The 12,596-nt window shown below is 36.0% G+C and overlaps 1 protein-coding gene across 1 annotated transcript in view; it reads left to right on the top strand.

Moving 5' to 3' along the window:
- ARAP2 (ArfGAP with RhoGAP domain, ankyrin repeat and PH domain 2) overlaps positions 1 to 12,596 on the top strand; it is a 239,216-nt gene that overhangs the window by 148,986 nt on the left and 77,634 nt on the right. Inside the window, 3 exon segments of the mRNA XM_078148406.1 lie at positions 2,443 to 2,545; positions 3,480 to 3,678; positions 5,909 to 5,972. Of these exon segments, the coding sequence (XP_078004532.1) occupies positions 2,443 to 2,545; positions 3,480 to 3,678; positions 5,909 to 5,972 (366 nt within the window).

Here is a 12,596-nt window from a genome sequence, read left to right on the forward strand (position 1 = left end):
GGATCTTCATTCCATTGTTGGACAACATTTAATTATTAGAAAGTTTTTCCTTTTGTCAGGCTTAAACATTACTTTCTTCAGATTTGATCCTTCTAGTTCTGCTTTCTGGAGCCAAATAAGAAAGCCTAATCTACACTTCCATGTGATACATGATGATGTATCAAATACATGATGGCAGCTAGCATGCTGTGTTTTCTTTCTCCAAGCTATACATTTCTAGTTGCTTCAGTCGATCCTTTGTGTTATAGTGTGTAGGCTCTTCTGTCTCCAGTTTCTGGTCTTATGGGCACATGCTCAGTGGTTGTAGTCCCTACTAAATAGAGTATCCAGAATTAAACACAGTAGTCTGTTTGTAGCTTAGTGTATTGCTCTTTGCTACTATCAATATAGTCGGGAGCAGAAATATTTTGCAAAATGAAATGATTTCTAGGTTTCAAAACAATATTATGTAGGGAGACAAAACTTGGCTATTCCACTTCCAACTCTATCCAGAAATCTTAAGAAACTTGATAACAGAAACTGTCTTGTTTCTTTGTACTACTAGGGATATACATATATACTCACATATGTACATATATACATACATACATATAGGTATAGGTTTATATAGGTATACACACATATGTTTATGTGTGTATATGTATTTATAATAGCTACTTATAAATATTTATTGAATAAACAACAGGCTCTCCTTTGTTATCTTCCTCCATTGAAATGTAAGACCTTTGAGGGCATCAACTGTCTTGCTTTCTACTCTTTGTATCTTCAGCACTTAATGTAGTTCCTGACACAAAGTGAATACTTCATAAATGCTTGTCATTAAAATAATTTTGCATGTTAAATATTCCTTTCAAAAGTAAATATTAAAATAACATTAAATATTGATTTTACAATTCTAATTAATGCTAATATAGCAATGATAACTTTTTTACAGAAGAGGGAAGAGAATTGTATAATTGTGTAATTTAGATATAATTATAATAAATATATTTCCATTATTACACAACAATCCCATGTACCACATGATGTGAGTCATAATTATAGCTACATTAAAAGTTCATTGGACTTTTTTTTTCATTTGAATAAATGTTCTAATTAACAGTTGATTTCTTTAAATCTTAGTAACATTTTCATTATGAGTAAATTAGCCATGCATTGGGTATGTTTTATCCTATGAAATTGTAGAGTAATTAAGTTGTTTGGTAGCAATGACTTTGTTGCTAAATTAATTAAAACAAAATAATTCAAATTATTTAAATAAAAATAGAAAAATGACTAAAAATAAATGATGCAGTATGACAAAAAAGGAGGGGAAATACATTATATCAGAACTGTTCTTTGTCTGGGCAGACAGGAAAATCTTAGAGATTTCTACTTTTTTCCCTTTTTTCCCTTTTAGTTAAAATCATAAAATGGTAATCAGAAGACATTTGGAACTTGATCCTTAAAATTTACATTTTGAGTCACTTGGTAAATGGTTTTCTTTGTAGGGAACCCTTTTAGTTGATATGTATTTGCCACAGTCTGATGTACAAGTATAATGGAATTACAGAATTGCGGAGTTGAAATAGCCATGAGAGCTGTCTAGCAAGATGCTGTCCAAATCATAAATCTCATTTACAATGTGCTGGAAAAGTGTTCATTCGGCCTTTACTTGAAGTTATGGGAATAAATGTTGAGTTGCGTGAGGATCTCTCATTATCTCCCATTTTTGAACAGCTTTGTTACAAGATTTATCCTCTTATTGATATAATTCATAGCCCAAATATCACTTTCTACCTGCAATCTTTCTTCGCGTGGATAGCAATAGAATAGCTAGTAATAATCATGCCTTATCCATATTTGATTGTACTTTCGATTTATCATATGCATTTATTATATTATAATTTCTTATTCATTTAGTCACTGAGTCAACAAGCATTTATTAAGCACCCTCTGTTCTAATCACTGTGCTAAGTGATGAGAACTCAAAGAAAGGCAAATAACAGTCCCTGACCTCAAGGTCTAATAGAGACAACAAACAAATACCTAGATATATATGAATATATTGACAGTGGAAGGAAAATAGATGGAAGTTATCTTTTTTTTTTCACTCTTTTCACCTATAAACACCATATGAATGGAGTTTCTGACCTTGTAGGTGCTATATGATGATGATGATGATGATTATTAACAACTTGTATTTAACCTATTGTTCAGCTAAAAAGAGTGCATTTGGCATTTAATAAATTGAAGCAATGAAAACTTTCGTTTAGATACTGTAAGATTTCTTGTACTTTATTAATGAGAAATGTTTCACACACTACTATCAGTGCACATCATTTATTTCTAGAATATATTCTGTATTTAAGACAGTTGAAAGACTCGAGGTCTAGGGTGCTTAGTTTTTTAATATAAAATTTCACTTGTAAGTTTTCTTTTTTTCTTTTTCTCTTTTTCTAGGCCCATCTTTACCTTTGAAATATACTTGATCTCAGAACGTGCTTTTTTATTTGGTGCTGAAACTGCGCAGACTCAAAGAAAATGGACACAGGCAATAGCAAAGGTAATTTTCATCACAGTTCATGTGATTGAGACTTTTTCACAGAAACCATGTTGTAATAGGGATCTTGGAGAAACCTTTCTTCAAGATAGATTTCTCAGTTAAATAAAGATTTTTATCACAAGTTAATTTCTTGTGACTTTATATATTTATTATTTAAATGATTATTTATATAATATGGATATGGTAGGTATATTACCTAAAATATACTATATTACATAATATGCTATTTAACATAACACAATTATATACATAATGTATGTCAATATAAATATATTAATATACTATGTAAATATCATGAAGTATTTCTGATTTTTGCCTGTGGTGGCAAACTTTTTATCTACGACTTAGTAGATATGTTCTAGGGAATATTTTGAGGCTTTGATAAGTGACTTGCCCACATCTCCACAGTTGATAAGTGCCAGGGGGAGGCTCAACTTAAACCTTCCTGATTTCTTGCTCAGTATACCATCGACTATGCTGCTGATCCCTCTTTATCATATGTACATTAGAGAAAAATTTAAGTATGTTGTTACTGTCATCTTCTTGGCATCTTGAGGCGAAGATCAGCAGTATTATATTAAATATTTTAGTATAGATTTAGGTTATATATAGGTATTTTTAAAATTAATGTTTTTCATATTTTGTTATCCTTACCATACCCCAAAGAACAAATGTTTTTTCTTAGTATATTCAATTAGGAATGAATTCCCAAAGTATATTTCTTTCTAGTTAAAGATCAAAATTATTATAATCTTAAAATACCCCAAAGTTTCCTAAATATTAAAAGCATAAAATTTTTGTCAAAGTTTGTGTTTTTTGCAATGTTTAGAGAGCATTTGTAGATTTTTTTTTTACTTTGTCTTTTCCTTACTTTTTGGAATATGATGTTTTCATTTTCATTAGGGTAATTTCTTCTTTGTGCTTGCTTTTCTAGCATTTTGTTCCCTTTGTTGCTGAAAATTTAGCAGAAGCTGAGTATGATTTGATTGGTCAGTTGTACTACAAAGATTGCCATAGCCTGGATCAGTGGAAAAAAGGATGGTTTGCTATGGACAAGTCTAGACTACATTTTTGCCTTCAAATGGAAAATGCTGAAGAAGAGTTGATGTATTTAAGGAGATTACAGGAACTAAGTATGATTTTCCTCATTTTATTTTTCCTTAAAATAAGTTTTAACTTTTTTCATTTTAAGTCAAAATGTTGAAAATAGGAATGGGTGGTGATTTATCTATATGTTTGTAGAACTTTAGCGTATTTGTTTAGGTCTAGTGAATAAATTATTTCTTGCAACATAATAAAAATTATGGTAGCTCCCAGTCCATAGCATTTTATAGGTAAAAAATTACTTTCCTTGCTACAAACCAGTGAGTCTGGTATTTCAAATAGGTGATAATTATAGCCCCATTTTACAGATAAGAAAAGGTTAAGTTAGGTTAAGTGACTGCCTCATAGTCTTACTACTAGTAGGTGACCAATGGGAATTGACATGGGATTTTGAGCTAGAACAGACACTTGAGATTATTTAAACAAATCCGTTATTTACAGATGAAGAACTATGGGTCGATGAGGTTAAAGTGATTTGACGGAAGGTAGCTGGTGGCTCTGTGGATAGAATTCTGGGCCTGGCATCTGGAGGGCCTGAGTTCAGATTCAGCTGTGACTGTGGGCAAATCACTTAACTGCTGCCTGCCTCAGTTTGCTCAACTTTAAGATGGGGGATAATAACATCACCTACCTCTCAAGGTTGTTGTGAGGATCAGATGTAAAATTACTTAGCACAGTGTCTGGCATAGAGTAGGTTCTGCATAAACTGTATAAATTCTGTATAAAGCTGTATAAATTGCTCCTCTCTCCCTTTATCTCATAGGTAGTAGAGTCAGAATTTCAACTTAGATCCTCTAACTCCAAATCCATTTCTCTCCACTAAATGTGATAATATTTGGTGTTTGAAAGATGTAGATGTCTATACAGAATGAACTTTTCCCTCTATTTTATCTAGTGGTAGTCATCGCTCCTCTTGAGGGGGCAGGGGAGAGCCTCTTCTTGCCACCCAATCCAAACTGTATTTCAAAAGTTGTAAGTCCTACCTTTAAAAGTTTTGACCTAGCATTATATAGAAACATCTTTTTATGAAAATGAAAATGGATATAATTATCTGATATTTCCATCTATTATTTTTCTTTTATAGAAATATTGGCTAAAATTTTTATCAGATGAAATAGTTTAAAATTAACTGAATGATAAAATCTCAAATGTTCCTTGAAATAATTGTTTGGTATTGCATATTTTACTTTTCCAAACATACATTTATTTTGTTGGCTCATGGGTATGAAAAGTATCAAAAAAGTGAAAGGAAAAATAAATTCTGAAGATGAAAAGAGTTTATCAGAGAAAAAATGTATCCTAAAATTGATGAATATTCATTTAAAAATAAATGATACCATTTTAAATGCTGATAATTCATATTGCCTTTAAACTTATTGAGGGAGTGTTTGGATGTTAAGGGAGGATTAGTACCTCTGGTCTGAAGGCTTGCTGAATCCTGCTTTCCACCTTTGGTGTCCGCCTGTCACCCGTCTCTCAGCATGCTCAGCAGATACCTTAACCAGACTGAGGGTAACCAACAGGCCTCAGACCCATCAGTGAGTTAGGGGACTGACTGCCCCAAGCATTTGAAGACTTCCTGTGGTGGAATGGGCAGATGAGAACAGTTTGTTCCAAGGGCCATGAAGGAGGCTGAAGCAGGCATGGTGAGGTGCTTAGAGCTGGGTCAGACATCAAATATGCCAAGTTCTTCCACTGCATCCCGGGCCATCACCGGTGGTCTTGACTTTTGTCTTGTCACTGGATTTAAGTGACTCTGCAAGACAGAGTGAGGCTGATGACTTTGTGCAACTATGCCTCATTTAAATTCAATTGATGCACAAGACGTCACCCTTGACATCATTGATTCTCTTTAAAAGTGAAGAGGAACAACAACAAACTTATTTAGTTGTAGTAATATTACATGACAATATATTTACGAGTATTTATAGTGTATTTATGAGTATATACCAGTATATGCACATCAACTCTCTAAATATCTTTACTACCTTGGAAATTAATTAAGGAAATTAAGAAAATACATTGTTGTAGGCTCTTGATCACTCATACAGATGGGAGAGTGGAATGTGTAATCCAAAATTGGCTTACTTGGGTAATGGGGTTTTTTATTCATACATTTGTGTGTGATTCTTCTGAAAATTCTTTCAAGTAATTCTGTAGCATAAAAATCAGGTATGTTTCCACAAAATAAAAATCTCGCAGTTGTCTTAGCTTTTAAAAAACTATAATTTTTTTTTGTTTGGCTTTGTTTTCTTCCAGCAATCAGCACAGTGGTTCAAAATGGAGAAAAAATAGATGTCTTGCTCTTGGTTGAAAAAGGAAGGTAATGGAATCTTTTTTGTACCTTGGTTATTCCACATGGGAGGGAGATGTGGTCATTAAACCCAGGACCCTTAAGCACCAAATTATTTATTATTTCTATTTTTTTGTTGGAAAATCTTTCGTATTACCCTTTCTTGCAATAGTAAGCAGAGTTTATGGAATATATTTTAAACATGTCCTGATGACTTTATTCCTTGCTTTGACTGATCCTGTTTTGATACAAATACTAGACTATTAGAGATATTGGAATAAGTCAACATTTACCTGAGGGCATGTACCTAAACTTGTCTTTGAAACTGCTTTAATCTCTTGATATTTTTCTTTCTTATCATGTCTATGACTACTTAGGCAATTTCAGCTATTAATAATTTCCTAATACCAAACAGAATAAAACCACTTTTCTCCAAAATTTTCAGATTTTTTTTTGTAAAATCATCCTGTTTATTCATGTTACAATGTTTGAACATTTCTGGAATTCAGTCAATAAGCATTTGTTTTGGCACTGAGGATACAGAGGCAAAAATGAAACAGTCTCTACCTTCAAGAAACTTATATTCTTTCGCAGGAGAAAAAAAAAGCCAACATGTGCACTTAGAAGCAAATACATAAAAAAGTGAATACAAAATAACTTTGTTGACAGGGAGATACTAGAGACTGGTTTCAGGAAAGGCCTCATGCTCCACTGAGGATAGCTTGGAAGAAAAGTCCCAGTCCCCCCCCCCCCCAGCATCAATAACCCATTCAATCCACTTCTAGTTAGCTTCAACCTACTTTATCCCATTTGCTTTAAATTGTCTCAGAAAGATCTCTTATGCACATTCAGGATAGTGCCAACTCAGATTATCTAAAAACTGTATTTTGTATGTTACAGGCATAAATGTGAATTTACCTTCTAGATTACTAGATAGCTAGGAGTGGCAGACTTGGCTGCCATATGCTCTTTTAATCATAGTGGTAGTAATAGTAAATAATTAATATTTAAAAGAAAATAATTGAATCTATGAGCACTGTAAAAATCTGTGATTCTGTCCACATGTATGTTCCTTCCAATGATAAACATCTCAACTTCTCCATGACTCAGCAGATGGCTTAATGAGTTACTGTGACCACAAAAATTTATTACATAGTACCCACCTGGTGATGAGCCTCTGCAAACTTCGCAAGGCTGGTCCTTGGATTATAGAAAGAAATTTAGTTCATTGCAAGTCTATGCTTCTAGAAAGCATTTGGCTGTTCCACTTCCGGGAGTCAAGATGGCGGAGTGAAAAGGTAGTCGCTCCCACTCTCCCCTGTCAACCTCTGAAAACCCAGAAAATATCACCCCAGAAAAAAAAAAAACCTGGAACACCTGAACTAGAAGAAAGACAAGGATCAGCAGTGCAGGAGCCCAGCAAACGGGTCTCCCAGTGCCTCATCAAAAACAAAGGGCCCCAGGCGGATAAGTACCCTGCAGCATTCATCTGAAAGGAGGTGAGGAAAACAACCTAAAGGCTTCCTAAAGCCGCGGCCTTGCTGATTCCAACCCAACACCAGGTGAGCTGTAGGAGCCCTGAAGCCTCCAGTTGTGAAGAAATCCTGAAGCCCAGGTGGTAGAGCAGGCAAACACCAACACCTGGACCTCCGAGTGCCTCAGTGAGGGCGCGGAACCGGTGGAAACCAGCTCACAAAACCACCAGGAGTCTTACCACAAAGGAATCTCCCAATGCATTAGCAGAAAGAGAGAGACAACACTGCAGGGGGCCCCAGGCAGATAAACATCCTGCAGCAGCCATCTAAAAGGAGCAGAAGAAAGCTAAAGGAAAGGAAAAGCAGGCAACCTAGAATTGCCTGAAAGTTCCAGCCTTGCTGATTCCAGCCCAACACAAGGTAAGCTGCCAGAAACCTACAGCCTCCAATTCCCAGCATAAGAGGCCCCAGAACGCAAAGCCAGTGACCAAGACCTAGGCTCCCAACACAAGAAGCTTGGGTCAGTACCCTCTGTTCCCCAGCAGGATAGCTCAATCTCTTTAAAGGCCAGGGAATAAAGAAACACCTTGAGTAAAAAGAAACGTACCATAGATTCATATTATGAGAAGAGTGAAGATCAAGACAGAAATTCTGAAGAGGACAACATTGTCAACAAACCCACATCTGCAACAACAAAAGGGAATATGAACTGGTCTGAAGCCCAAAAAGCCTTCTTAGAAGAGCTCAAGAAGGATTTTAATAGTCAAATGAGAGAGGTAAAAGAGTCCTTCAAAAATACAATTGGCCAGTTGGAAAAAAAATACACTGAAGAAAACAAGTCCCTAAAAAACACAATTGGCCAATTGAAGAAGGAAGGACAAAAACTAACAGAAGAGTACACTGAAGAAAACAAGTCCCTAAAAAACACAATTGGCCAGTTGAAGAAGGAAGTACAAAATCTAACAGAAGAGTATGCTGAAGGAAACAAGTCCCTAAAAAACACAATTGGCCAGTTGAAGAAGGAAGTACAAAAACTAACAGAAGAAAACAATCTGTTAAAAACTAGAATTGGACAAATGGAAACTAATGTCTCTATGAGAGAGCAAGAATCAGTCAAACAGAAAAAAAAAATGAAAAAATCGATGAAAATGTAAAATACCTCATCAGTAAAACAACCGACCTGGAAAATCGACTCAGGAGAGACAATTTAAAAATTATTGGACTACCTGAAAATCATGATGAAAAAAAGAGCCTGGACAGTATCTTTCAGGAAATCATAAAGGAAAACTGCCCAGAAGTCCTAGAACCAGAAGGGAAAATAACCATAGAAAGAATCCACGATCACCACCTGAAAGAGATCCCAAATTGACAAACCAAGAAATATAATAGCAAAATTCCAAAATTACCAGATGAAAGAGAAGGTGCTGCAAGCAGCCAGAAAGAAAATTTAAATATCATGGAACCACAGTCAGGATTACACAAGACCTTGCAGCTTCTACATTAAAAGACCCAGGGCATGGAACATGATATTCCGAAAGGCAAAGGAGCTTGGAATGCAGCCAAGGATCAATTACCCAGCAAAAATGAGCATCATTTTTCAAGGGAGGAGGTGGATATTCAACGAAATAGGAGACTTCCAAACTTTCCTGATAAAAAGACCAGAGCTCAACAAAAAATTTGATCTTCAAGTACAGGACTCAAGAAGGACTTAAAAAGGTAAATGGGACAGAAGGATACAATATGTTGTTAATAAGGGGGGGGGCTGTTTAAACCCCTACAAGGGAATATGAGACTTGCAACCCTTGAGAACTGTATTGTTATTACACCTTGTTAAAGGAGTATACATAAAGAGGGTGGATATTAGTTGACTTTGATGTAATGATAAAAAAAATCTAATCAAGTGGGTTAAATGGATCCAAATAAGTGGATCAATCTAATCTTAGAAAAGGTACTGAGAAAGGAGGAGGCAGACAAGGGTAAATTACATTACAGGAAAAGACACAAAATCCTATTACAGCAGGGAAAGAAGGGGGGGAGCATTGTTTGAACCTTACTCTCATCAGATTAGGCTCAAGAAGGGCATAATATAATCAGTTAGGTATAGAAATCTAACTTGCCCTATAGGCAGTAGGAGGGAAAAGGGGAAAGAAAAGGGAGGGGGGAAAGAAGGGAGGAAGCAGCAGTAAGACTAAAGGGGAAGAAAAGGGAAAGGGATAATAAAAGGGGGAAGGGACTGAAGGAGGCGGTGGTCAAAAGCAAAACACTAGTGAAGGGGAGAAAGGAAAAAGGAGAAAGAAAAGCATAAATGGGGGAAAAAGGATGGAGAAAAAGACACAGATAGTAATCATAACTGTGAATGTGAATGGGATGAACTCTCCCATAAAACGGAAACGGATTGCAGAATGGATTAAAAACCATAATCCTACAATATGTTGTTTACAGGAAACACATTTGAAAAAGAGTGACACATACAGGGTAAAGGTAAAAGGCTGGAGCAGAATATATTATGCATCAGCTGAAGTAAAAAAAGCAGGGGTAGCAATCCTGATCTCAGACAAAGCAAAAGCAAAAATAGATCTAATCAAAAGAGATAAGGAAGGAAACTACATCCTGCTAAAAGGCACCATAGACAATGAAGTAATATCATTACTAAATATATATGCACCAAATGGTATAGCATCCAAATTCTTAGAGGAGAAGTTCAGGGAGTTACAGGAAGAAATAGACAGCAAAACTATACTAGTGGGGGACCTGAACCTAGAAAGCATTTGGCCCTTTTAGTTTGGTACAGCCTTCCAGGACGGATGCCTACCATTCTGCATTCCTAAATCACCTTCCTGCTATGATGAGTTATTGGAACAGGATGTTGCTAGAAAGAATACTCACTAAATAAACCTAAAATTATAATATAATTCCTGCTAATGTGTATGTTATATATTCTTTTGTGCTTTTGCTCTGACAGAGTAAAGTAGCCAAGACAGACATATGCATACAAATGCCAGTGTTAACAAGTTTCAAAATGTTTATAATAGAAGTGGCATGAACACAAAATTATCAGCTCTATATTAGGTTTATAAGCCAGGCATGTCAGTAAAATATATTTTACTTTTTTATGACCCTTCATATTCTTAATATGACAGGAAATAAAAAACACTCTACTGTTCTATCCTCTGAATTCATTGAACTCTTAAAACTGCTGGGTAGCTCCAAACTGTAGTCATCTAAATAAAGTACAAAACTATAGTTGCTTATTTGTATTTAAGCATCTTGTATGAGTGATGCATGTTTTCTCCAGTATTTTCAGTGATCTCTTAATCACTAAATATAATGGCCTTTTCTCAGTCCTCATCCTTCTTGTCCTCTCTGCAGCCTTGGGAATCTCGATCACCCTCTTCTCGCTATACCATTCTCTAGATTGTTGTGATCTGCTCTCTCCTCCTTCTCCTAATTGTCAGGCTGCTGTTTCTTAGTCTCTTTTGCTGGATCTTCATCCAGGTTGTGCCTGTTAAAGATGTATGTCCTCCAAGGTTTGGTCCTGGAATCTCTTCCCTTCTCTCTCTCTACTGTTTTACTTGGTGATCTCAACTGCCATGGATTGAATTGTTTGTGCATATGATTCTCAGATCTGTTTATCTGACTAACTTCTCTCTTGATCTGTGGATCTCCATCTCTACTGACTAATGAACAACTTAAAGTAGATGTCATGTGGGGCATCTTAAACTCAGTATGTGGAAAACTGAAACTATTATTTTTCCCTCAAAATCTTTACTTTTTTTTTTTGATGAGGCAATTTGGGTATGTGACCGGCCCAGAGTCACACAGCTAGTGAGTGTTGTGTCTGAGGCTGGATTTGAACTCAGGATTTCCTCACTCCAGGGCCAGTGCTCTAACCACCTAGCTGCCCCCAAAATCTTTCCTTATTATTATGAAGGGCACCACCCTTCCCCCAGTCCCCAGGCTCTCAAACTAAGTGTCATCCTCAACTCCTCACTTTCAGTATCTATCTGACTTTCTTCCTAACATTTCTCATATAAACCTCCTGTCTTCTGACAGTGCCACCACCCTGATTGGGGCCCTCACCGCCCCACACCTGGACTATTACAGTAGGCTCTTGGTGATATCCCTGCCTTAAGACCTGCCCCATTCTCCACTCAGCTGTCAGATTGATCTTCCTAAAACCCAGTTCTGAAGTTGTTATCCACCTACTCAGTCAACTCCAGTGGCTCTCAATGTTGGCTTTTAAAGCCCTCAATAATTTGGATACTTCCTACCTTTCCAGTATTCTTATTCCTTATTCACCCTGATGTACTCTGCAATGCAGTGACAGAGTCATAGTCAATAAAAATTTATTAAGCACCTACTGTATGCCAGACAGCCCCTTCCCTCAAGGGGCTTACAGTCTGATAGGGGAAGACAGCACATAAAAGGAAGCTGAAAAGCAGGAAGGAAGAGAGGGGAAAGTAGCCAACACAAGGTGATCGTGGAGAGGCTTCCTTGATACATCTCAAGTGTGACACTTTTCCTGACTGTGGTCATTTTCACAAGCTGTCCCCCATTCCTAGAATTTTCTCCCATCCTTTGAACTTCCCTATCTTTCTTTAAGTGTTAGCTAAAGTTCTGCCTTGAACGAGAAGCCTTCCTCGTCCTCCTTAATTTTAATGCTTTCCTTCTGGAATCATCTCCCTGTATCCTTTTCATACAAAGTTGTTTGCATGTCATCTCCCCTTGTAAACTGAGCGCTTTTATAATAGGGATTTTTTCTTTCTTACGTGTCTTTATATCCCTATCACTTAGTACGATGCCTGGCACATAGGAGACAATAAATACTTATTAAAGTGTTTGCTGGCTATATTTTCCAGCCTATTGTGCAAAAAATGTTTATGAAGTTTTAGAATTTTAATTTTTCAAAGTAGTGTATTATAGGGTGGGGATAGAAAGGAGCAATCATTTTAGATGATTTTAAAAGATGGTCTGCTATTATAGGCCTAGAATATATTTCTGAAAATCTCTTTGAATAGTGTTTATAATGTATCTATCCAGCAAAAAGTAAAGAAAGAAAGAAAAGAAAAGAAAAGAGAAAGAGAAAATTAAGCTGTCAGTTATCTTTTGTCGGGTTATTCAGTATGTTTCCATATTAGACAAAATATTATGACATAAGAATAATCAAAGTAGTAATATC

Source organism: Phascolarctos cinereus, unplaced genomic scaffold (assembly GCF_003287225.1).
Source record: "Phascolarctos cinereus isolate Bilbo 61053 unplaced genomic scaffold, phaCin_HiC Scaffold_9;HRSCAF=440, whole genome shotgun sequence".
Classification (NCBI taxonomy): domain Eukaryota; kingdom Metazoa; phylum Chordata; class Mammalia; order Diprotodontia; family Phascolarctidae; genus Phascolarctos; species Phascolarctos cinereus.